General features: G+C 44.6%; 1 protein-coding gene across 4 annotated transcripts in view; it reads right to left on the reverse strand.

The window, feature by feature from the left end:
- The window catches only part of LOC129851070 (cadherin-4-like), a 450,252-nt gene that overhangs the window by 108,567 nt on the left and 313,914 nt on the right, over nt 1-27,771 (reverse strand). For all 4 annotated transcript variants that reach the window (XM_055917262.1, XM_055917261.1, XM_055917259.1 and 1 more), the window contains one exon: nt 19,786-19,968. In XM_055917262.1, the coding sequence (XP_055773237.1) occupies nt 19,786-19,968 (183 nt within the window). The remainder of the gene's footprint in view (nt 1-19,785; nt 19,969-27,771) is intronic.

Here is a 27,771-nt window from a genome sequence, read left to right on the forward strand (position 1 = left end):
TGAGGTTATTCTTTTGTGCAATGAAGAAGTACGGCCATCTGGAATCAGTGTAACGTTATGTGTACTGTTTGAGAGTTGCGCAAGACCAGAAAAGTAGCGTTAGTTTGTTGTCCTCCTGTATTGAAAACAGATAGACCCGCCTTCAATTTGATCGATTATTAACATTTAAAAATACCTAAAGTTGTACTACAAAAGTAGTTTGAAATGTTTTGGCAAAGTTTAGAGGTAATTTTTGAGATATTTTATAGTGACGTTGCGCAAATTGGGAGATGTTTTTTTCTGGATCAAACGCGCCAAATAAATGGACAATTTGGATATATATGGACGGAATTAATCGAACAAAAGGACCATTTGTGATGTTTATGGGACATATTGGAGTGCCAACAAAAGAAGCTTGTCAAAGGTAGGGCATAATTTATATTTTATTTCTGCGTTTTGTGTTGCGCCTGCAGGGTTGAAATAGGCTACACTCTCTTTGTTTACTGTTGTGCTATCATCAGATAATAGCATCTTATGCTTTCACCAAAAAGCCTTTTTGAAATCTGACATGTTGGCTGGATTCACAACGAGTGTAGCTTTAATATGGTATCTTACATGTGTGATTTAATGAAAGTTTGATTGTATATAATTTTTTTGAATTTGGCGCTCTACATTTTCCCTGGCTATTGGCCAATTGGGACGCTTGCGTTGTAGCGTCCCACATATCCCATGTAGCGTCCCACATATCCCACATATCCCATGTAGGGAAAATGTAGCGTCCCACATATCCCAGAGAGATTATTAAGGTTGTGCCTTATTTGTTTTCACGTATTATACCAAGTGTGTATAAGTTTAGGAGCGTTGTTTTTTTCCTCCTTCCGTGAGTAACTGGTTTCTCTTTTGTCGAGGACATTTATTTTGGTATTGTACCTGACCTATATGTTTGTGGACTTGCCTATTAAAAAAACGCTACTCGGACATCTCTGCTCTCCTACGCTTGACTCCTTCACCTACCTCTAAACACAATCTCGTAACAGCCTCTTTGCTTGACATCATGGGAAAATCAAAAGAAATCAGCCAAGACCCAAGGAAAAAAATTGTCGACCTCCACAAGTCTTGTTCATCCTTGCAAGCAATTTCCAAATGCCTGAAGGTACCCCGTTCATCTGTAAAAACAACAGTACGCAAGTATAAACACCACGGGACCATGCAGCCGTCATACCGCTCAGGAGGGAGATGCTTTCCGTCTCCTAGAGATGAACGTACTTTTGTGCGAAATGTGCAAATCAATCCCAGAACAACAGCAAAGGACCATGTGACGATGCTGGGGGAAACAGGTACAAAAAAATATATATCCACAATAAAACGAGTCCTATATCGACATAACTTGAAAGGCCGCTCAGCAATGAAGAAGCCACTGCTCCAAAACTGGCATAAAAAAGCCAGACTACGGTTTGCAACTGCACATGGGAACAAAGATCGAACTTTTTGGAGAAATGTCCTCTGGTCTGATGTAACAAAAATAGAACTGTTTGGCCATTGTTATGTTTGGAGGAAAAAGGGGGAGGCTTGCAAGCCGAAGAACACCATCCCAACTGTGAAGCACGGGGGTGGCAGCATCACGCTGTGGGGGTGCTTTGCTGCAAGAGGGACTGGTGCACTTCACAAAATAGATAGCATCATGAGGGGGGAAATTATGTGGATATATTGAAGCAAAATCTCAAGACATCAGTCAGGAAGTTAAAGCTTGGTTGCAAATGGGTCTTCCAAATGGACAATGACCCCAAGCATACTTCCAAAGTTGTGGCAGAATGGCTTAAGGACAACAAAGTCAACGTATTGGAGTAGCCATCACAAAGCCCTGACCTCAATCCTATAGAAAATGTTTGAGCAGAACTAAAAAAGCGTGTTCGAGCAAGGAGGCCTTCAAACTTGACTCAGTTACACCAGCTCTGTCAGGAGGAATGGGCCAAAATTCACCCAACTTATTGTGGAAAGCTTGTGGAAGGCTACCCGAAACGTTTGACACAAGTTAAACAATTTAAAGGCAACGCTATCAAATAGTAATTGAGTGTATGTAATCTTCTGACCCACTGGGAATTTGATGAGATAAATAAAAGCTGAAATAAATCATTCTCTCTACTATTATTCTGACATTTCACATTCTTACAATAAAGTGGTGATCCTAACTGACCTAAGACAGGGAATTTTTTACTTGGATTAAATGTCAGGAATTCTGAAAAACTGAGTTTAAATGTATTTGGCTAAGATGTATGTAAACTTCCGACTTCAACTGTATCTATCTAATAGAACTCAGCAATCACAGCTAATGAAGTCACTGAAATCCTTAACAAGGAGTTGCAGTCAGTTTTGGAATGGGTGGCCAGTAATAAAGTGGTCCTGAACATCTCTAAAACTAAGAGCATTGTATTTGGTATGAATCATTCCCTAAGCTCTAGACCTAAGCTGAATCTGGTAATGAATGTGGTGTTACATTAGATTGTAAACTGTCATGGTTAAAACATATACATTCTAGGTCCTAGGTGGAGCAGCGGTCAAAAGCACCACAGCGCTGAGGCACAATTGGCCCAGTGCCATCCAGGGTAGGGGAGGGTTTGGCCAGTGGGGCTTTCCTTGCCTCATTATGCTCTAACGACTCTTTGTGATAGGGCCTGGCACCTGCAAGCTGACACCGGTCGTCAGTTGAACAGTGTTTCCTACGACACATTGGTGCGACTGTCATCCGGGTAAAGCAAGCAGTGTGATAAGAAGTAGGAGGCCAGGTGGTTCATGTTTCGGAGGACGCATGACTCGACCTTCGCCTCTCCCGAGCCCATTGAGGAGTTTCAGAGATGAGCCAAGGGACTTAATTCAAAAAATAAACTTGTGGCCATACCACCCTGAACACGCCTGTTCAGGGTCGGGCCTGGTTAGTCCTGGGATGGGAGACCACCTGGGAATACAGTACATAGATATGTATTTTTTTAAACATGAATTCAGTGGTTGTAAAGCCTTTTTACTTCTCTATTTGGTTAGGTCAGGGTGTGATTTGGGTGGGCATTCTAGTTTTTCTATTTCTTTGTTGGCCGGGTATGATTCCCAATCAGAGGCAGCTGTCTATCGTTGTCTCTGATTGGGGATCATACTTAGGCAGCCTTTTTCCCCCTTTAGTTTGTGGGATCTTGTTTTTGTGTAGTGCCTGTGAGCACTCCAGTCGTTACGTCTCGTTTGCTGTTTATTGTTTTTGTTGGTGAGTTTCATTTAAATAAACATGTGGAACTCTATGCACGCTGTGCATTGGTCCGCTCATTTCAACGAACGTGACAGAAGATCCCACCACCAAAGGACCAAGCAGCGTGGCCAGGAGGAGCAGGGATCCTGGGCCCGGTAGAAAGGGGAGTGGAGGACATCATGGACATGGGAGGAGGTTATGGCAGGGGACAAGACCCTGCCATGGAAGTAGGTGGAGGCAGCGAAGGAGGATCAACGATGACTCCAGGGTTCGCAACCACACATTTTTTTTGGGGGGGGGGGGGGGACACGGGGTGGTTGGCGGAGCCAGGTTTCAGACCAGAGCCAATTCCCCGCACTCGCTTTAAGGAGCATGTGCCCGTTCAGGCACCATGTTATGCGGTGATACACACTGTGTCTCCAGTGCGTGTTCACAGCCCGGTGCGCTCGGTGCCAGCTCCCCGCACTTAGTGTGCAAAAATAAGCATCCAGCCAGGACAGGTTGTGCCGGCTCAGCGCTCCTGGTCTCCAGTACGCCTCCTCGGACCAGGATATCCTGCGCCAGCTCTAAGCACAGTGTTTACAGTGTGCCTTCACAACCCAGTGCGTCCTGTGCCAGCACCCCGCACTTGCCAGGCTAAAGTGAGCGTCCAGACCTCCAGTGCGCCTCCACGGCCCAGTATATCCTGTGCCAGCTCCACGTACCCTGCCTCCAGTGTGTCTCTCCAGCCTGGTACGCCCTGTGCCTGCTCCACGCACCCGGCCTCCAGTGCGTCTCTCCAGCCTGGTACGCCCTGTGCCTGCTCCATGCACCAGGCCTCCAGTGCACCTCCGCAGTCCGGAGCCTCCTGTGATGATCCATGGCCTGAAGCCTCCAGTGATGATCCATGGCCCGAAGCCTCCAGTGATAATCCATGGCCCGGAGCCTCCAGTGATGATCCATGGCCCGAAGCCTCCAGTGATGATCCATAGCTCGGAGTCTACAGTGATGATCCATGGCCCGGAGCCTCCAGTGATGATCCATGGCCCGGAGCCTCCAAAGAGGATCCAAGGTCAAATCAAATCAAATTTCATTTGTCACATACACATGGTTAGCAGATGTTAATGCGAGTGTAGCGAAATGCTTGTGCTTCTAGTTCCGACAATGCAGTAATAACCAACAAGTAATCTAACCTAACAATTCCACAACTACTACCTTATACACACAAGTGTAAAGGGATAAAGAATATGTACATAAAGATATATGAATGAGTGATGGTACAGAACGGCATAGGCAAGATGCAGTAGATGGTATGGAGTACAGTATATACATATACATATGAGATGAGTAATGTAGGGTATGTAAACATTATATTAAGTGGCATTGTTTAAAGTGACTAGTGATACATTTATTACATCAATTATTCCATTATTAAAGTGGCTGGAGTTGAGTCAGTATGTTGGCAGCGGCCGCTAAATGTTAGTGGCCGCTCAAGTCTGATGGCCTTGAGATAGAAGCTGTTTTTCAGTATCTCGGCCCCTGCTTTGATGCAACTGTACTGACCTCGCCTTCTGGATGATAGCGGGGTGAACAGGCAGTAGCTTGGGTGGTTGTTGTCCTTGATGATCTTTATGGCCTTCCTGTGACATAGGGTGGTGTAGGTGTACTGGAGGGCAGGTAGTTTGCCCCCGGTGATGCGTTGTGCAGACCTCACTACCCTTTGGAGAGCCTTACGGTTGTGGGTGGAGCAGTTGCCGTACCAGGCGGTGATACAGCCCGACAGGATGCTCTCGATTGTGCATCTGTAGAAGTTTGTGAGTGCTTTTGGTGACAAGCCGAATTTCTTCAGCCTCCTGAGGTTGAAGAGGCGCTGCTGCGCCTTCTTCACAACGCTGCCTGTGTGGGTGGACCAATTCAGTTTGTCCGTGATGTGTACACCGAGGAACTTAAAACTTTCCACCTTCTCCACTACTGACCCGTCGATGTGGATAGGGGGGTGCTCCCTTTGCTGTTTCCTGAAGTCCACAATCATCTCCTTTGTTTTGTTGACGTTGAGTGTGAGGTTATTTTCCTGGCACCACACTCCGAGGGCCCTCACCTCCTCCCTGTAGGCCGTCTCGTCGTTGTTGGTAATCAAGCCTACCACTGTAGTGTCATCCGCAAACTTGATGATTGAGTTGGAGGCGTGCATGGCCACGCAGTCGTGGGTGAACAGGGAGTACAGGAGAGGGCTCAGAACGCACCCTTGTGGGGCCCCAGTGTTGAGGATCAGCGGGGTGGAGATGTTGTTACCTACCCTCACCACCTGGGGGCGGCCCGTCAGGAAGTCCAGGACCCAGTTGCACAGGGCGGGGTCGAGACCCAGGGTCTCGAGCTTGATGACGAGTTTGGAGGGTACTATGGTGTTAAATGCTGAGCTGTAGTCGATGAACAGCATTCTCACATAGGTATTCCTCTTGTCCAGATGGGTTAGGGCAGTGTGCAGTGTGGTTGCGATTGCGTCGTCTGTGGACCTATTGGGTCGGTAAGCAAATTGGAGTGGGTCTAGGGTGTCCGGTAGGGTGGAGGTGATATGGTCCTTGACTAGTCTCTCAAAGCACTTCATGATGACGGAAGTGAGTGCTACGGGGCGGTAGTCGTTTAGCTCAGTTACCTTAGCTTTCTTGGGAACAGGAACAATGGTGGCCCTCTTGAAGCATGTGGGAACAGCAGACTGGGATAAGGATTGATTGAATATGTTGAATATGCATGCTCTGAGGACGCGGCTGGGAATGCCGTCTGGGCCTGCAGCCTTGCGAGGGTTAACACGTTTAAACGTTTTACTCACCTCGGCTGCAGTGAAGGAGAGCCCACAGGTTTTGGTAGCGGGCCGTGTCAGTGGCACTGTATTGTCCTCAAAGCGAGCAAAAGAGTTATTAAGCCTGTCTGGGAGCAAGACATCCTGGTCCGCGACGGGGCTGGTTTTCTTTTTGTAATCCGTGATTGACTGTAGACCCTGCCACATACCTCTTGTGTCTGAGCTGTTGAATTGCGACTCTATTTTGTTTCTGTACTGGGACTTAGCTAGTTTCATTGCCTTGTGGAGAGAATAGCTACACTGTTTGTATTCGGTCATGTTTCCGGTCACCTTGCCCTGGTTAACCTGTTGGGGATGGGGGCGCTGTTTAGACTATTTATGCTAATTGAGTAATTTTTGAAACGGCTTCCCACAAAATCCTTGATCGTACAATATGCATATTATTATTATTATTGGATAGAAAACAGTCTATAGTTTCTATAGGAGTTGAAATTTTGTCTCTAAGTGGAACAGAGCCCATTCTACAGCAATTTCCCTGACATGGAGTCAGATTTCAGAAATGTTGGCCACTGTTCTGAAGTCAGTTAAAAGGGCACTGTTATTGCTATGACTATACGGACACTTCTTACATCTTCCCCTGGATGCCTTTACGTGATGACGATTCCAATGGGGTCGATTGCGCGTTCACAGGCCCTATAAATTAAAAAACCCTGTAGCTAGCAAGTCTTTCCTTGGTGCGTAACGCGCGTGCTGGACACCGACCCGCTCCTGTTCCAAGCGTTAGTTTAGCCTGTTATATTTCTCCGGTCATCTTTTCACTCGTTATAGGAGTTAAAAACATCATAAGGTAGTTAATTTAAAGCGTTTTATAGCAATTTATATCCGTTTAGTGCGATTTTGGGACATTTATTTTTGAAACGATGTGAATAGCCGGGCACGCTTTTCAGTTCATCCCGAACGCAGTTGGCATTTCCACATGGCAAGAGGACAGCTTTCCACCAAAAGACGATTACTCCCAAGAAAGGATCCTTTGCCCAAGATACTGATGGAAGAACAGCTCAAGGTAGGACATTTTTATTATGATAAATCGTGTTTCTGTCGAAACATTTTAGTGGCTTAGGACGCCATGTTTTTTGACGTAGCTTCGCTTGGCGCAAACTGTATTGAAAAGTAAGGATAAATTAAAAAATGTAATTCCGCAATTGTATTAAGAATTAAATTGTCTATCAATCCCTGTCCACCCTATATTTTTTAGTCACGTTTATGAGTATTTATGTATAAGAGTAGATCACTGTCTAAGTGGCGCAAGGACATTTTCTGACCAGCTTGTCTACATTTCACATTGTCTAACCATGATTTTGGTGGCTAAATATAAACATTTGCGATCAAACTCTATATGGATTGTGTAATATGATGTTACAGGAGTGTCATCGGAAGAATTCTGAGAAGGTTAGTGAAAAAATTAATATCTTTTGGCGATGTTGACTTTTATCGCTCACTTTGGCTAGAATCAATGCTGGGCTGCTATGTGCTATGTGCTATGCTAATATAACGATTTATTGTGTTTTCGCTGTAAGACACTTAGAAAATCTGAAATATTGTCTGTATTCACAGGATCTGTGTCTTTCGATTCGTGTATGCTGTGTATTTTTACGAAATGTTTGATGATTAGTAAGTAGGTAAACACGTTGCTCTAAGTAGTTTTTCTATTCCATTTGTGACGGTGGGTGCAATTGTAACCTATGCCATCTACCTGAAATATGCACTTTTTTCTAACAAAACCTATCCCATACCATAAATATGTTATCAGACTGTCATCTAATGAGTTTTTTTGTTGGTTAGGGGCTATAAATATCTTAGTTTAGCCGAATTGGTGATGGCTACTGGTGTTGGTGGACAAATAAAAGATGGTGGATTATGCTAATGTGTTTTTAGGTAATAGATGTACATCTTTACATATTGTGTCTTCCCTGTAAAACATTTTAAAAATCGGACATGTTGACTGGATTCACAAGATCTGTGTCTTTCATTAGCTGTATTGGACTTTAAAGTTGTTGAGGGAGATAAAAGTCTCCAACTTCAGAGATTTTTGTAATTCGTTCCAGTCGCAGGCAGCAGAGAACTGGAAGGAAAGGCGTCCAAATGAGGTTTTGGCTTTAGGGAGGATCAGTGAGATACACCTGCTGGAGCGCGTGCTACGGGTGGGTGTAGCCATCGTGACCAGTGAACTGAGATAAGGCAGCATTTTACCTAGCATAGCTTTGTAGATGACCTGGAGCCAGTGGGTCTGACGACGAACATGTAGCGAGGGCCAGCCGACTAGGACATACAGGTCGCAGTGGTGGGTCGTATAAGGTGCTTTAGTAACAAAACGGATGGCACTGTGATAAACTGCATCCAGTTTGCTGAGTAGAGTATTGGAAGCTATTTTGTAGATGACATCGCCGAAGTCGAGGATCGGTAGGATAGTCAGTTTTACTAGGGTGAGTTTGGCGGCGTGAGTGAAGGAGGCTTTGTTGCGAAATAGAAAGCCGACTCTAGATTTGATTTTGGATTGGAGATGTTTGATATGAGTCTGGAAGGAGAGTTTGCAGTCTAGCCAGACACCTAGGTACTTATAGATGTCCACATATTCTAGGTCGGAACCGTCCAGGGTGGTGATGCTAGTCGGGCGTGCGGGTGCAGGCAGCGAACGGTTGAAAAGCATGCATTTGGTTCTACTAGCGTTTAAGAGCAGTTGGAGGCCACGGAAGGAGTGTTGTATGGCATTGAAGCTCGTTTGGAAGTTAGATAGCACAGTGTCCAAGGAAGGGCCAGAAGTATACAGAATGGTGTTGTCTGCGTAGAGGTGGATCAGGGAATCGCCCGCAGCAAGAGCAACATCATTGATATATACAGAGAAAAGAGTCGGCCCGAGAATTGAACCCTGTGGTACCCCCATAGAGACTGCCAGAGGACCGGACAACATGCCCTCCGATTTGACACACTGAACTCTGTCTGCAAAGTAGTTGGTGAACCAGGCAAGGTAGTCATTAGAAAAACCGAGGCTACTGAGTCTGCCGATAAGAATATGGTGATTGACAGAGTCGAAAGCCTTGGCCAGGTCGATGAAGACGGCTGCACAGTACTGTCTTTTATCGATGGCGGTTATGATATCGTTTAGTACCTTGAGCGTGGCTGTGGTGCACCCGTGACCGGCTCGGAAACCGGATTGCACAGCAGAGAAGGTACGGTGGGATTCGAGATGGTCACTGATCTGTTTGTTGACTTGGCTTTCGAAGACCTTAGATAGGCAGGGCAGGATGGATATAGGTCTGTAACAGTTTGGGTCCAGGGTGTCTCCCCCTTTGAAGAGGGGGATGACCGTGGCAGCTTCCCAAACCTTGGGGATCTCAGATGATACGAAGGAGAGGTTGAACAGGCTGGTAATAGGGGGTGCGACAATGGCGGCGGACAGTTTCAGAAATAGGGGGTCCAGATTGTCAAGCCCAGCTGATTTGTATGGGTCCAGGTTTTCCAGCTCTTTCAGAACATCTGCTATCTGGATTTGGGTAAAGGAGAAGCTGGGGAGGCTTGGGCGAGTAGCAGCGGGGGGGGGGGCGGCTGTTGGCCAAGGTTGGAGTCGCCAGGAGGAAGGCATGGCCAGCCATTGAGAAATGCTTGTTGAAGTTTTCGATTATCACGGATTTATCGGTGGTGACAGTGTTACCTAGCCTCAGTGCAGTGGGCAGCTGGGAGGAGGTGCTCTTGTTCTCCATGGACTTTACAGTATCCCAGAACTTTTTGGAGTTAGAGCTACAGGACGCAAATTTCTGCTTGAAAAAGCTGGCCTTTGCTAACCTGACTGACTGCGTGTATTGGTTCCTGACTTACCTGAACAGTTGCATATCGCGGGGGCTCTTTGATGCTATTGCAGTTCACCACAGGATGTTTTTGTGCTGGTCGAGGGCAGTCAGGTCTGGAGTGAACCAAGGGCTATATCTGTTCTTAGTTCTGCATTTTTTGAACGGAGCATGCTTGTCTAATATGGTGAGGAAGTAACTTTTAAAGAATGACCAGGCATCCTCAACTGACGGGATGAGGTCAATATCCTTCCAGGGTACCCGGGCCAGGTCGATTAGAAAGGCCTGCTCGCAGAAGTGTTTTAGGGAGCGTTTGACAGTGATGAGGGGTGGTCGTTTGACCGCGGACCTGTAGCGGATACAGGCAATGAGGCAGTGATCGCTGAGATCTTGATTGAAGACAGCAGAGATGTATTTGGAGGGCAAGTTGGTCAGGATAATGTCTATTAGGGTGCCCATGTTTACGGATTTAGGGTTGTACCTGGTGGGTTCCTTGATGATTTGTGTGAGATTGAGGACATCTAGCTTAGATTGTAGGACTGCCGAGGTGTTAAGCATATCCCAGTTTAGGTCACCTAACAGAACAAACTCTGAAGCTAGATGAAGAGCGATCAATTCACAGATGGTGTCCAGGGCACAGCTGGGAGCTGAGGGGGGTCGGTAGCAGGCGGCAACAGTGAGAGACTTATTTCTGGAGAGATTAATTTTTAAAATTAGAAGTTCGAACTGTTTGGGCATAGACCTGGAAAGTATGACAGAACTTTGCAGGCTATCTCTGCAGTAGATTGCAACTCCTCCCCCTTTGGCAGTTCTATCTTGACGGAAAGTGTTATAGTTGGGTATGTGTAGTATCCTTAAAGGCTTCTTAGAATTACGACTCATGAGACTTACATACAGTTTAGTATTTAATTGTAACTTAGATTTACATTATCTTATGCACCTGGCTTAAACCTACCTGAAGCTTTCTTAATCATAGTTAAATAGGCAGACATAGGAAATAGCTACGGATAGCGGGAAGCAAACCTCCGTCTTGAGTCAATACTGCCATCTATTGGTAAACATAAATATACCAGGTTACTACAGTATGGAAATCTCAGAATTTTTGGTGGCCTTCCTAAGCCAGGATTCAGACACGGCAAGGACATCAGGGTTGGCAGAGTGTGCTAAAGCGGTGAGTAAGACAAATGAAGACAAATGAGGCTTCTGATGTTGACATGCATGAGGCCAAGGCTTTTTCGATCACAGACGTCAACAAATGAGGGTGCCTGGGGACATGCAGGGCCTGGGTTTACCTCCACATCACCCGAGGAACAGAGGAGTAGTAGGATGAGGGTGCGGCTAAAGGCTATCAAAACTGGTCGCCTAGAGCGTTGGGGACAAGGAATAAAAGGAGCAGATTTATGGGCGTGGTAGAATAGATTCTGGGCATAATGTGCAGACAGGGGTATGGTGGGGCACGGGTACAGCGGAGGCAAGCCCAGGCACTGGGTGATGATAAGAGAGGTTGTATCTCTGGACATGCTGGTCTCAATGGGTGAGGTCACCGCATGTGTGGGAGGTGGGACAAAGGAGGTATCAGAGGTATGGAGAATGGAACTACGGGGTCCATTGCAAACCAAAACAATGATAACTAGCCTGAACAACAGTATACAAGGCATATTGATATTTGAGAGACATACAGTAAGGTATAAAGTGATTGCAGGTCTTGATTGGGAGAGCTAGCTAAAACAACAGGTGAGATAACAGCATCTAGTCAGCTAACACAGCAACAACAGGTAAAAATGGCGACGACTAGGCAGAGAGGGTCGGATTAACTACACACAGAGCCTGAGTTAAAACACAGAGCCGACAGATAAAACACAAATAAACAGAATGGAGTACCGTGAATTAATGGACAGTCCGGCAGGCATCAGCTATGTAGCCAAGTAATCATAGTGCCAAGGGGGCAGCCGTAGATGGAGCAGGGAAGCCGCCACTAAGCTAGCACGCGGCGTTTAAAGTTAGTAGCCCGGGGGGTGGTCTGCTCAGACGGAGGGGGTCTGCTCAGATACAGGCCGGTTGAGGGCACAGCGGATGGGATATTGATCTGCAGACCAGACGTGGTCGTCTCGACAGAGAATCCAAGCCGGATGGCGATGGCGAAAGAAAGGTTGTAATTGTAGAATTGTGTTTGCTAACTGGTGCTAACTTCGTGGCAGTGGCGCTAGCTGCGCTAGCTGCGCTAACTGCAAACTAGCTGCGCTAACTGCAAGCTAGCTGTGAGGATCAGAAGTAGTGGCTCAGGGATTACGGCAGGAATCCGGCGTTGTTGTCGAGAGACAGTCCGATGCTGGTAAATTGGTGAGTAATATCCAGGCTAATAACAGGGCTGGTGTCTGTGCAGAAGGTAAAAGCTGCTAGCAGCGGCTAAAAATGACTAATTAGCTTGTAGCTGATTAGCTGGTTAGCTACTGGGGGTTCTTGAATGTGTTCCAAAGTTAAAAAATAATAGCGATTCAGTATCACATTGGGTGAGGTTGGTTACCGAAGGTATAATCGAATTAAAAATCGAAAAGAGATAGATTTTTTTTTTTTTAAATATATACAAGAAATACGAAAAATACAAACGTACACGAGAGGACTAAACAAACACGTCTACACTGCTACGCCATCTTGGAACCAACAAGGGATTTGGGATCATACTTAGGCAGCCTTTTTCCCCTTTTAGTTTGTGGGATCTTGTTTGTGTGTAGTTGCTTTCTGCACTGCATGTAGCTTCACGTTCGGTTGTCGTTTATTGTTTTTTCGTGTTCATCAAAATAAATGATGTACGCTTAGAACGCTGCACCTTGGTCTGATTCTTCCATCAACGAGCGTGACAGGGAGAGGTTTGTCCATAATGAAGAGATGCTCTGCTTTTTGACACCACACTCCAAAAACAAGTCCTGCAGGCTCTAGTTTAGTCTTATCTTGATTATTTACCAGTCATGTGGTCAAGTGCTGTAAAGAACAACCTACACTCTAAGAAAAAAGGGTCCTAAAAGGGATATTTGGCTCTCTCTATCTGTAACGGCTCTCGTCCTCTTCTTCCTCTGAAGAGGTGTAACAAGGATCGGACCAATTTGCAGCGTGGTAAGTGCTCATGATGATTTATTAAAACCGAACTGAACACTGAAATACAAAAACAATAAACGATGTGCAGAAAACCCGAAACAGTACCGTGTGGTGAAAAACACTAACACGGAAACAAACACCCACAAACCAAAAGTGAAACCCAGGCTGCCTAAGTATGATTCTCAATCAGTGACAACGATAGACAGCTGCCTCTGATTGAGAATCATACCAGGCCGAACACAAAACCCCAACATAGTAAAACACACAAGAACTATGGTCAGAACGGGACACTATCGGCTCTCTCCACACTCACATGTAGAACCTTCTGTGCAAAGGGTTCTACATGGAACTCAAAAAGGTTCTACCTGGAGCCAAAAACAGTTATTCAAAGAGTTCTTCTATGGGGACAGCCGTAGAACCCTTTTTTCTCAGTGTTGTGAAGCTGCAGCTGGTCCAGGAAAGAACAGCACGTCTTGCTCTTAATTGTAATCAGAGGGCTAATATAAATATTATGCATGGTAATCTCTCTTGGCTAAGAGTTGTGGAGAGACTGACTGCATCACTTCTTCTTTTTATAAGAAACAATAATGTGTCGAAAATGTCTATTTGTTTGCATAGTCAACATACACACAGCTCTGGCACACACACTTACCCCACCAGACATGCCACCAGGGGTCTCTTCACAGTCCCCAAATCCAGAACAAATTCAAGAAAGCATACAATATTATACAGAGCCATTATTGCATGGAACTCCCTTCCATCTCATCTTGCTCAAATGAACAGCAAACCTGGTTTAAAAAAACAGATACAATAACACCTCATGCCACAACGCCTCTCTCCTATTTCACCTAGATATTTTGTGTGTATCTATTGGTACAGTATGTAGGCCATATGTGCGGTTTGTAAATGTATGTAGTTCTGTTCTTGAGCTGTTCTTGTCTATTAATGTTCTGTATTATGTAATGTGTCATGTTTTGTCTGGACGGTTGAACCCAGGAAGAGTAGCTGCTGATTTCGGAACAGCTAATGGGGATCCTAATAAAATACACATTTCACACAGACGCACGCACGCACGCACGCACACACACACACACGCACACGCACACGCACACACGCACACGCACACACAGATGGAGGTGCAGAATGTGAGATGGTGGGGAGAGAAGACGGGATAATTAGGAGTACAAATATTAATGGAAGTTAAAGACAGACTAATAAACCCAATTACTACATTAGCCGGCCAATTTAGATGAGAGCTCTGAGAAACCAGCAGGCAGGACTTTGTTGAAATAGACCAGCAGTCTCCATGCATTAACAATGGATTGAATTCCCCTGTTGTCCCCAAACAGGAAGAATAGAGCAGATACAGCCATAAATTCTGCCTGTAGACTGCAGTATAAAGCCAGCCACATTCTCCTGCTCTCCAGGCTGAATGGACGAGGCAGAGACCAACACTCCTTTCCCCCCCGCCTCATAAAGACGGAGGGCTCTGGAGACAGGAGACTCGGGGGAGGAGTGGGAGGAGGAGGGGTTTGTACTGCTGCTGCAGTTTTCTTCCACCGCTGCTTGCTAACCTGCCTCCTTTCTCATGCCCAATCCATTTCGACTACTCAATATGCTTCCTCTTGTCCAGCCCATCCCTGGGAGACCTGCAGAATGCAACAGCATTCCCACTCCGGCCAATCACCAACACCCTGAGGCTACATTAGGGCCTTATTGGCAAGCTGTGGGCAACCAACGCCTGGCTAATCAGGTGGAGCCAAGAGCTGAATGGATTTTCTGTTTGGCTGTGGGAGGTGCGAGACCTGCCAATGAGGGCTCAGGTGTGGTATTGTGTGTCTCTGAGGGAGGCTGCCAGAGGGGTCAGGCCTGAGGACTGCAGACTGACAGTTATTTAGTGAGGTGCAGAACATAGCATGGTCTCCCGAGTGGCACAGTGGTCTAAGGCACTGTATCTCAGTGCTAAAGGCGCCACTACAGACCCTGGCTTGATTCCAGGCTGTATCACAACTGGCCATGATTGGGAGTCCCACAGGGCGGTGCACAATATGCCCAGCATCGTCCGGGCTAGGGTCTGGTTGGGGTAAACCGTCATTGTAAATAAGAATTTGTTCTTAACTGACTTGCCTAGTTAAATAAAATAAAATAGCTGCGGGAAGTAGGTGTGCTACGGGTTCTGCAGCAACCCTAAAAAAAAATAAGATTTTTTAACAAAAGTAGTGCGCTGGGCCTTTAATAGTCCTGTATTAGCAGACCGATATAGCCATCAGCAACACTGGTAAAGCCCCCCACCCACCCCGTAAATGTTTTTTTGCATCACCCCCACCCCAAACTACTTCTCGCAGCTATGGGGCAGAGCTCTATGTCAGTCAGTGGAGGGATTGCCTTTGTACAGCTGGGCCAGCTACTGTGACACTGCAGCCACGGGCACAAGCACTTAGTACAAACACACACATGCAAGCACGAAAGCGCACATCCAATACAGCTTTCCTAATACATTTTAGTGAACATTTGTATATAAAAACTAGTGGGTATCACAGAGAAATTCTAGACTAAAATAACTGGAATATGAATGTATTAATAAACCAATACAGTGTTTCTACCTAGTTCTATAAACAGTGGTGTATTACCATGCCATAGAGATGATTCTCTCCCACACATACACCAACTTGTATTGGTTTATTGAGTCAAGAGCAGGGTTTAATTTAGCATTTCATTTTACCTAGGGAGACTAACTTATTAAAAACTTGTGCTTCATCTCGGGCATAGAAAGTTGGCTGCAAAACTTGTTCTGACAAGTAACCACCCGCTTCTGTAGGTTTAATCACAATATTTTGTTTTTGTTGAAAACTGTATGCCTCCTGCATTCAATTTACATAAAATCCCACCAAATGAGGGGCCTCCAGCCATTGTGTGACTCAAGCAGAAGAGTTTAGGGACAACTTGATAACTCCATCATAACACCTACCCAGAGGTGTCGTCTCATATTATGCATAATTGGTTGCCTTTGGTAAAGGAAAAAAATGTGCCTGGTCTGATTGGTGTCTGCCCCACCTCAGGATCGTCCTTGACGTGGAGAAAAGAATGTAATGACTTTCCAAAGCACACAGTGTAGATTACAGTTCTCTTCAGAGTGGGCGTAACACACTCACATATCAGGACTTCAATCAAAGGCCCTCTCATTCCATTCCTCTGCTTTGCCCAAGGACTGAGTTTTTATAATTGATCTCCTTTATCACCCCTTCTTTTATAATGATTTAGTTCTTTCTGGTGTGTGTCTGACTGGGAGTCAGTGGTGAGGACGGAGAGGAGCAGAGAGGCTCTGGCATTGGGCCAGTCTTAGGTGCTGGAGGAGACAGTTGAGATGAGACTGCTACAAATGGCCTGAAACTAATGCTGCTCTCTGAAACTAAAGCTGTTCTCTCTAACCTCACATATTTACTATGCTCTCTCTCTCTCTCCTCCAATACCAATCAGTCCCCTTTTCTCTCTTTCTATTCTCCATCTCTTTCACTATCTATTTAATTGTATCTGTTTTCAATCTACAGTTGCATTAATCTTACCTCTGTCAAGAGCAATACTTTATTGGACAGTGAATAAATAGCATGGGGAAAATATTGTATTTTATCACAATGGTAAATTATTGCCATCAAAGCGACACTACTTGAGATTGCTCATGAGGGTTTTGCACTTCACAATAAAACCTCCCTGAAGTGGAATGTTGGTGCTGCTAGTTTCACTCTAATAATTTCCCTTCTGTTAAAAGGGAAGGGGGTCTACTCAATGTGTCATGCAGTGATATCCCTTATAAACGTATCTAATAAACCTTCCCTGGACCAACACACCACTGGAGCAGCAGCTAGACTAGCAGCTAGACTGTCCAGGACTTTCAGAACCGCCTAGCGGAGATAGAGAGAAAGAAAGAAAGAGAGAGAGAGGTGTGTGATGTGTGTGAGGATAATCAGGATATGGCCGGACATCTGGGTGGAGTAGTAAAATCACATTGCTGAAGTGGATATTAGAGTATCCCAGCCAGCCACAATAAAGAACAGATCACAATCAATAACACAGGCACATTTACCTCCTGCTGCACCATATTACTTGTGTTCATGGAAGCATACATTTTCTCCATCTGTTCAACTAAATTAAACCAAATCCAAGGCCAATCTGGCAAACCCTGGTTTCTCAGATGAAAATGTGTAATTACTCTCAAAAGGGTAGCACTTTCCTGCAGTCAATAATCAAAAGTGCTCTCTTTGGCCTCATGGGTGGAATGCTATTTATATTTTTCATAATTTCATAATTAATCAATATATTATTTTTTTAAACAATGAAAATCTGGTGTTTCTATGTCAAACGGTTATGTTATATTACAGTCTTCTATTTCTGACATGGTACAGGTGTCTTCTTTTTAAGCCCATAACCATGTGTGTGAAGTGTATACTTTCGTTTCAAAGTAGATTTGTTTAAGACTACCAAGAAACACTCTGTGTGACTCTGATTTAGCCTACTGTAAACCCTGGTGAACCTGGCTGTGTGTGGAGCTGTGTAACATCATAAAAATGCTAGAGAGATAGATTCAGAGACTTTCCACAGCTCTGGAGGAATCAGTGTGCTGTGAGTGTGCTGCTGTAACCAGAGGGGTTGTTCTCGGCCACCTCCAAGACAAGAGAGATAAAGAACTAAATCCCTCTGCTCTCTTCACTGGCCAGCTGTCACAATGGAACAGCCCAGTCAAGCCGTGTTGCAGAGAGAAATGAGGATAGAATACCTCACGGGGCCATGGACGTGATGCATATCCCCCATGGCTAAGGAACAGGGCTCTCTTTCACTACTGCTAGAGGTTGTGGCCGACACACACACACACACACACACACACACACACACACACACACACACACACACACACACACACACACACACACACACACACACACACACACACACACACAAAGGAACACCTGGGGTGTCAGTAAACCCAACTATCTGAAGCTGAACATGAGGTAAGGGGATGAAAGGCTGTCCATTCTTCTCTAGCAGGGTGGTACAATACAACCACGATCCTGCAGTCTGTGTTTGTTTGTTTGTTTGTGTGTGTGTGTGAGTGTTTTTTTTGCTTTGGTTGAAAATCTGCCCTCTTGCCGACTCGTTGGTGAAAGGCGATTTCAGTAATCCGGGAGTGTAAGCCGCATGGTACAAATGGGCGTGAGAGAGCTCTGTGGTGGCCCAGAGAAAGCTGTCTCTGGCCTGGACGTCTGGTGGACTGATAACAGGCTGCACAGTTTACAGGAGCATCCTGGAACCATGGAGCTGATAGACAGAGCTGCCATAGCATGACAACAGGAATGGAGCTTGTTTGTCATGTCACTTCTAAAACAGTTATAGTAAAATCCCTGTTGTCCAGTGAGCTAGTTTAAACAACTCCTGCATGCCTGCATACACACACATACAAGCAACTGAAAGTGTGCTAAATACTCCTGAATTCATTGAACAACTGTTCAAGCAGAGCTTGAAAAAACATAAAATAATGTATCTTTCATCTCTGTGTTTCATCAATTTCCTTAAATTCACAAGAGGCTGAATGTATCTCAACGGAGAAAGCATTAGAGCGAGTGAAACAATGCCCAACTGTCTCTGTATGTGTAGGCCATCTATCTGATGCTGTCTGGCCCAAAAGTGTATGAAATTGTTGCCACCCCTAGCATTCAGTGCAACGGAAGCCAGCGAGCATTTGGCCTCCCTTGATAAAAAAAGAGATAGGGACTTGTGGTTTTACTTAATTCTCCGTATTGGCCAATGATTATAATGGTGAATCTGATCCAGCCATGAATTCATACTTTGTGCCCCTGGTCTGAGAGGATGGAAGTTCAATATGGAGCTAGATGTAGAGGGCTAATGTTAACTAGCTAACGTTGCCAATGAAAGGAAGTTAGGCTAGCGAGCAAGCATTTTAGTCAGATAGCCCTAGGACAACAAAAAATAAAAGTGTGTACTATATGTCCGTTTCGTCAACATGAAAGAGAGGAGGATGGCATTGGCGTTTCTCTACAAGTAGGGTAAGTCAAATTGTTTTTTTACTTTCATGAACGTGCACGCACACACACACAAACAGAAATCAGAAACATGGACAGCCACATTATATTTAGTTTACGTTGATTGGACTAAATAGTTTTTGGTATCTTTTCGTTGTCACTGTATTAGATTAAGGATAGGTGATTTGATGAAGTTGAAATGATGCTGGAAAAGTGGAAGAAGCCCTGTTTTCTTTGCGACTTGCAGTAACTCTCCGTAGTTGTAAATCAATAGTCGTTTAGTGGTCTGGAAATTTAGGAAACATTAACTTCCTTGACCATGCTGTAGGTCATGTAACTGTTTGTTACATGCAATATGCTTTGTGGACTTCACCTGACAGATGTTGCTCTCCGGTTTTGTGATGAAACAAAGGTGTGGTTGAATTTATTCTGCCAATGTGTCTTCTTATTGTCTCGGCCTTAGGCCTATATATCACGGTGTCAAGGCATATGAACTAACAGGTTATAGAGCCAACAACACAATTATCACAACACATATGTTGTAATATGGCTTTTTTTTCCTGGCTTCCCCAGTGATTTTACCCACGCACCGCTACTGAGGGAACCTCCAACAGACGTGGGTTGTATGGCTTGAAGATGTCTTTGGAATGTGTTTTTGCCTCAAATGAAAGTAAAAAGACAACTTCAGAAAAGGTGTATGATGGGCAGTAGCAAAACAGAGCAAGATTGGGTTATTGTTATCAGAATTGATGATGAACTCATTTCTAATTTACAACAAAAAGACAACTTAAACTTAAATGGTTATTGATATGTGTAATAACTGTCACGCACTCTGACAAGCATTTGTGGGAAGGGTCCTCTGGAGTTTTCAGGCACATTGATTGGTGGGATGACCCAGTCCCGCTTCTGTCGTCTCAGTCCATTGGCAGAGGAGCTTTTTTGATGTTTCTGTGGAAACTTGATAACCCTGGGATTAGAGTCCCAGGCCCTTGCAATCATATCCTCCACTCCAATCTGAAAGGAGAAGAAATCAACACATTATTGTCCTACAGCATTCCAACAATTCATTGAGAGACAAACAAACTATGTAAAGTCTCACACTGAATGATGATACATGAGAAGTCAATATAAAGGAGTAGAATGTCACTGAATTGTTTGTCCATCTTCTAAAAGTGTGGAACATACAGGTGACAAATACATCATAAATATCAAACTTGACAGATGATAAGAAACAGAATACTATGTTTCTTTCAGTTAATACAAAAATTCAAATATAATCCACACTTTCCAGCCATCACATTTCATGTACTTCGCAAATCACCTAAAAGGACCAAGCCTTGGCATACATTCCAGGCATTAGTCTTGCAGACAGGTTACCAATGACCTATGAACAGTCCTTAGAGGTTGACTTCTATGTCTTTATCCAGCAAAAAGCCTTCTGACAGAGTCACAGAGCTGTGTTGCTCCGTGTGATGCACTCTGTGACATATCCCACTCCAAATGAAAAGGGATTGATGAAATATCACTTCAATAACAGCGAGATCAGAATGTAAGGACCAACAGCGATCCTGCAGTGTGTGATATGATAGCTGATTCACTGGTCTTATAAGCAAAGACTAGTTCCCCAGAGCATGTAAAGGGAATATACTGTTAGACAAAAGGGGAGGTGAATAATATACAAAAACTGAAAACATAAAACTGTTTTTAATTACAGTTTTACACCTTGCCTTCTTTCCCTAATCTTAATCCTTCATTAGACTTTTCCATTTTTTCTTACCTGTTTTATCCCCTCATGTTAATAAAAGGTGCACTGCACACTGGTGTAAACTCATTGCAAATCTGGCCCTATGTGTTTGAGAAGGTGTACTGTGTATACATTGGCAGAGCTATGTGAAGTGTATATATGGTATCTATAGTATCTAGTGAGGATTGATTTGTCCTCATGTCTGATATGGTGTTTGTGTAATCCAGTGATCCTGCTGTTTCTCCTGCTCCCCACTCACAGAGACATGCATGCTGCTGTGACTTGAAGCCAAGCGGAAATCCTTCTGTAAAATCTGCTCAGAGGACACACATGAACCCTTGCAAAGCGCAAAGACACACACACACACACACACACACACACACACACACACACACACACACACACACTGGCAGACAGGTCAGCCTGTCAATACACATGCAGTTTGTCAGACAGAGAGACAGATGCAAGCTAAACCAGAGCAAACATACTGCATTTCCCCCCCCCCCTTTTGTTTTAATTCTTCACGGCTTAGTTGATTTGACTACATGGGCTTACAGCAGGCCTCCTGATAGCAGCAGGTAGCCAGACAGGAGAGAGGAGAGAGAGGAGAGAGGGGGAAGGACCAGATGTGGTGCCCTGATAAGATAACTCTAGCTTCAGCTCCATTCAACCACAACTCCAGTTGCCAGTTACCAGCACAGGGGCAGTGGAGCGAGATGGGAGTGTGCCATTCCTTTCATGGGTGGTAGGTGGAATTAGTGTGTGTGTGTGTGTGTGTGTGTGTGTGTGTGTGTGTGTGTGTGTGTGTGTGTGTGTGTGTGTGTGTGTGTGTGTGTGTGTGTGTGTGTGTGTATTGGTGTTTCACATAGACAAAGAGAAGGAGAAAGGGGGAAGAAAAGACAGGTCAAATTCCAAAGTGAGATCCTATAACATATTTATAGAAGGCAGAGAGGGTGGAGTAGCTGGAGAAAAAGTCTATTTGGAAACATGCTGATAGGTGAGGATTAGTAAGGATGGTACCCATGATGCTCCAAGGCTTCCCTGTCTCTGCATAGACCCCCTGTTTTTACCCCATGTGTTCACTCCCTGTCCGTATCGGCAGCCCCAGCTATCTGTTGAATAACACAGACAGCGCTGCTGCTCTCCATCATTATCAGCGCCTCAGCCTGCTGGGGAAAGCGGAAACATCAGGACAGCTGATAATGTGGTCGATACATCCGATCGGCGTTGCATTGGCAAACTCCCACACTCCTCCAAACACAGTGCCAGGCAGACACAACAGACCAGAGAGGACCTCTTTATTCAGAGTCTGTCTATGGATGATATCACTGCAGCAGGGCCACATTGCTCACACTCCAAACAGCATGGCAAATGACAGCCCTGTGAAGCTGGCACGATGACAAATATCATCATAATTACAAAGGAAAAAGAGGAAACTGGAACAGGCCTTTTCTGCTGTGAGAAAGGTATATTGGGGATAATAATAATAGTTTGGTAGGTGCTTAAATTTGTCCTATTTCACAAATGTGCAGTAATATGCATGTGAATTTGAAATGTGTTTTTGCATATCCCAACTCTCCCTGAGACCCTCAGAGAGTGGGGTCACAGTCAGGGTCTGCCATGATCAACAGTGAGCCTGTAGCAATTGTGGTTAAGTGCCTTGCTCAAGGGTACATCAACAGATTTGTCACCTTTTCTGCTCAGGGATTTGAACAAGCAACTTCACAGTTACTGTCCCACTGCTCTAACCACTAGGCTACCTGCCGCCTGTGTGTACGCATGCATGCATGTGTATGTGTGTGTGAGTGTGAATGTGTGTGTGCAAGCAGGAATCAGTGAGTGTGAAATCAGTCCCAGAACTGCCCAGAGCTCCCCAGGCCCAGAGCTAGAGGGCAGGACAGATGGCTGCTCTCGCCTCCTATACAGGCTGCATGTCACTGGGGCATCAGTCAGCCCCGCAGCCCTGGAGCTGACATCTGGAGGTTATCGTTCTGAAGAGTAGAAGGGAACACTAAACAGGGACTTTCAATTACACAATATCAAGTATGTGCTAGTTTCCCATCCTCCATTCACTGTTGATCTCAAGACATGTAATTTAATGTTTTCTATTTTTCCATTAGCCTTCCACACTGGTTATCATTGATGAGAGCTGATCAGAGTGGTGATCTGTGGTGAACAAGATGTGAGGGTAGGAAAATCAAGAGAAGAGAAGTATCTCAAATTTCACATCTTACTGAATCAAGTACATTTTAGGAAGCTGCTATGACTATTGATGCATTCCTCTTATGGATGTAGAACGGGGCTGCAATCACAGCATAGACTAGTCATCATGACCTCACTGCCATATCCTCTACTGCCTCCTCACAGACCAGTTAGACTCTAGGTCCTAAACTCCTCCGCACTATGGCTTTTTGCTCTAATCTAACACAAACAGTCAGTCTGGGGAAGAGGGAAATTAATGCAAATCAAATAAGTGCTAACCCTTTTTGGACCATCAGGCTCCCAGAGTACTGGTGCATAACTGCATGAAAAGGAAGGCCAGAGCAACATGAAATCAGCTGGGGGTATATGCATATTGAGTCAGTAGACTGGCACCATAGTGTGAGTACTGTACATAACCTGCATTGAGGGACTTCACAGCCAGAATGACACTACTAACACCTCAGACTTAAACAGGAGGCAGCCAAACTATGATCATATTCAAATATATAAATGTACATCCAATACAAATAGATAAGCTATAATGCACACACCAACACATACACCAAGCACTATGCACAGTTAATCTAGGAAGAGGTCAATCGAGCCAACAATTAATAGAACATAATAATCGAGGAGTCCATTGAGTCCCTGTACACGTCAGCTCTGAAACTTAATATATGCACTTACTTCGTAATGGAGCTGTCTGTCTTTTAATCACCTAATATCTGTAGGATGGTTTAGCAACGTTTACATTGTATTGTTGTGATGACATGTTTCGGTGTGTAGTGGTAATAGGTAATCTGATTATTTCCCCCTCTCCCTTTCAGCACTATTGACACAGAGTAGCCAAAATGACGCAGCAACTCTGCCACAGCATTTCGCACATTTCAATGTCTGTGTGTCTTCACAACATTTCTGTGTTGCGGTCAATACTTTTATGGTAAAAGATATAAGATGTTGCACACCCACCCAAAAATGTTTTATAGAGGTGCTGACTAACGAAGAGTAAACTATTAAAAAGAAAGAAAGAAAGTCACACACTCTAATTATGCTCCCAAACATTGAATGGTTTATTATATCGTTGCTATACCCATTAACGGTTTGGGAGAATAATTAGGGTGTGTGACTTTCTTTCTTTCTATATGTAACGGATGTGAAATGGCTAGCTAGTTAGCGGGTACGCGCTAGTAGCATTTCAATCAGTTACGTCACTTGCTCTGAGACTTAAGTAGTGTTGCCCCTTGCTCTGCAAGGGCCGCGGCTTTTGTGGAGCGATGGCTAACGACGCTTCGTGGGTGTCAGGTGTTGATGTGTGCAGAGGGTCCCTGGTTCGCGCCCGTGTCGGGGCGAGGGGCGACGTAAAGTTACAACTGTTACATTGATGCTGTTGACCCGGATCACTGGTTGCTGCGGAAAAAGGAGGAGGTTGAAAGGGGGGTGAGTGTAACGGATGTGAAATGGCTAGCTAGTTAGCGGGTACGCGCTAGTAGCATTTCAATCAGTTACGTCACTTGCTCTGAGACTTAAGTAGTGTTACCCCTTGCTCTGCAAGGGCCGCGGCTTTTGTGGAGCGATGGCTAACGACGCTTCGTGGGTGTCAGGTGTTGATGTGTGCAGAGGGTCCCTGGTTCGCGCCCGTGTCGGGGCGAGGGGCGACGTAAAGTTACAACTGTTACATTGATGCTGTTGACCCGGATCACTGGTTGCTGCGGAAAAAGGAGGAGGTTGAAAGGGGGGTGAGTGTAACGGATGTGAAATGGCTAGCTAGTTAGCGGGTACGCGCTAGTAGCATTTCAATCAGTTACGTCACTTGCTCTGAGACTTAAGTAGTGTTGCCCCTTGCTCTGCAAGGGCCGCGGCTTTTGTGGAGCGATGGCTAACGACGCTTCGTGGGTGTCAGGTGTTGATGTGTGCAGAGGGTCCCTGGTTCGCGCCCGTGTCGGGGCGAGGGGACGACGTAAAGTTATGTGTTATGTGTTTAGGGCTGTAAAGGGTTAAAAGATGTGGCGCAGTCAGACGGAGCAGGAGTCTGAACATTTGCTGTAGGACTTTTTTGTTGCTGAATTTTTTGTTTGTTTCTAAAGCAGAGTTGGAGAAATCCCTTATCTGGAATTATACATTTCCATTATTTAGTTTTTCATGGCTATATAGGCGTGGCCAAAAGTTTTGGGAATGTAACAAATATAAATTTTCACTAAGTCTGCTGCCTCAGTTTGTATAATGGCAATTTGCATATACTCCAGAATGTTATGAAGAGTGATCCGATGAATTGCAATTATTTGGAAAGTCCCTCTTTGCCATGCAAATGAACTGAATCCCCCAAAACATTTCCACTGCATTTCAGCCCTGCCACAAAAGGACCAGCTGACATCATGTCAGTGATTCTCTCGTTAACACAGGTGCGAGTGTTGACGAGGCCAAGGCTGGAGATCACTCTGTCATGCTGATTGAGTTCGAATAAGACTGGAAGCTTCAAAAGGAGGGTGGTACTTGGAATCATTGTTCTTCCTCTTTTCAATCATGGTTACCTGCAAGGAAACACGTGCCGTCATCATTGCGTTGCACAAAAAGGGCTTCACAGGCAGGGATATTGCTGCCAGTAAGATTGCACCTAAATCAACCATTTATCGGATCATCAAGAACTTCAAGGAGAGCGGTTCAACTGTTGTGAAGAAGGCTTCAGGGCGCTCAAGAAAGTCCAACAAGCGCCAGGACCATCACCTAAAGTTGATTCAGCTGCGGGATCGGGGCACCACCAGTACAGAGCTTGCTCAGGAATGGCAGCAGGCAGGTGTGCGTGCAGATGCACTCCGGCAAAGACTTTTGAAGGATGGCCTGGTGTCAAGAAGGGCCGCAAAGAAGCCACTTCTCTCCAGGAACTGACTGATATTCTGCAAAAGGTACAGGGATGGGACTGCTGAGGACTGGGGTAAAGTCATTTTTTCTGATGAATCCCCTTTCCGATTGTTTGGGGCATCCGGGAAAAAAGCTTGTCCGGAGAAGACAAGGTGAGCGCTACTATCAGTCCTGTGTCATGCCAACAGTAAAGCATCCTGAGACCATTCATGTGTGGGGTTGCTTCTCAGCCAAGGGAGTGGGCTCACTCACAATTTTGTCTCAGAACACAGCCATGAACACATCCTCCGAGAACAACTTCTCCCAACCATCCAGGAACAGTTTGGTGACGAACAATGCCTTTTCCAGCATGATGGAGCACCTTGCCATAAGGCAAAAGTGATAACTAAGTGGCTCGGGGAACAAAACCGATATTTTGGGTCCATGGCCAGGAATCTCCCCAGACCTTAATCCCATTGAGAACTTGTGGTCAATCCTTAAGAGGCGGGTGGACAAACAAAAACCCACAAACTCCAAGCATTGATTATGCAAGAATGGGCTGCCATCAGTCAGGATGTGGCCCAGAAGTTAATTGACAGCATGTCAGGGTGGATTGCAGAGGTCTTGAAAAAGAAGGGTCAACCCTGCAAATATTGACTCTTTGCATCAACTTCATGTAATTGTCAATAAAAGCCTTTGACACTTATGAAATGCTTGTAATTATACTTCAGTAGTCCATAGTAACATCTGACAAAAATATCTAAAGACACTGAAGCAGCAAACTTTGTGAAAATTAATATTTGTGTCATTCTCAAAACTTTTGGCCACGACTGTACATTTAATTTTAATGAAGCAATTCAATTTACTTTTCACAACTTTTCTACAGGGCATAAAAGCAATTTTTCAGTTCGGAATCACCTGCTGACCAAAATTACACACCGCTGTATCAGAAAGAAAAGTGTCTGGAAGGTACCTAGTTGTAAGGGCTTGCAACAGAAAATGATCAATTTAAAACATGTTACTGGTTTTCAAATGTTCCTTCGATTACTATAACATTTCTTGTTCTATTATTGAATCTCTCTGTTGCTCTCCTAATGTGGGAACATTTTTACATAGTGCTGCTACAATGTCACCTTGCTCCCCCATGCCTCCCTCCGACAGACTGGAACATTAGCTTAATCAATGTCAATTATTTCATGCTCTTCATTATTGTGCTGTGAGGAGTTGGCAGAATTTTAATCCCAGCTCTGCAACTGCTTTACACTATTCTTGGAAGTTTTCTATGATTAAAAACATGACCTGGAGTAAGCATTAAGCCTCAGGCTATTCAACATCTTATATTTGGAAAAGCAAATAATACAGTAGGTTGTTCCCTGAGAAATTCCTGTTAATGATATTGAAAAGCAGAACCTGAAATAATGTGGTTGTATATGTTGTGTCTTTGACTATGCCAGATTGATTGCTATGACATGCTATTCTATAAAATTATTTCTCCGTAATTAATATTACCTGATTGAACTAATCATGTAAATATTAATTAACTAGAGAGGGACACCACGAAAGAATATTTATAGAGCTGTTATCTTTCGAATAAACTCTTAAAGATTTTGTAATATTTTACTAAATAGCCGTCACATTAATCGTCATTATATTCAGTCTCATCTGAAAGTTGTAAGTCCTTGATTATCTGCAAGAATCCTAGCTAACAAGTTGAATCAGCAATACAAAATTGGGTTTAATTATTTATTTACTAAATACCTAACTAATCACACAGAAACACATATACACAATTAAATCATAACTTGATCACAAATTACGTCATACAGAAAAACGTCCCTAGCGGGCAGAATCGATATGACAGCTTGCTACACAAAGGAAAGGGGGGGAGTCCTAGTGAAAGCGCGGGAGACTTGAGCATAGGCGAGCTGTGCTATCGTAAATCTTATCTTATGCATTCTAAATTACCGCCATTTGAAGAGGAAAATGCAATGAATATTTACTCTGAGCTGCGCTTCAGTAGGTTGGTGGTAGATGGC

This window comes from Salvelinus fontinalis, chromosome 3 (genome assembly GCF_029448725.1).
Source record: "Salvelinus fontinalis isolate EN_2023a chromosome 3, ASM2944872v1, whole genome shotgun sequence".
Classification (NCBI taxonomy): Eukaryota; Metazoa; Chordata; class Actinopteri; order Salmoniformes; family Salmonidae; genus Salvelinus; species Salvelinus fontinalis.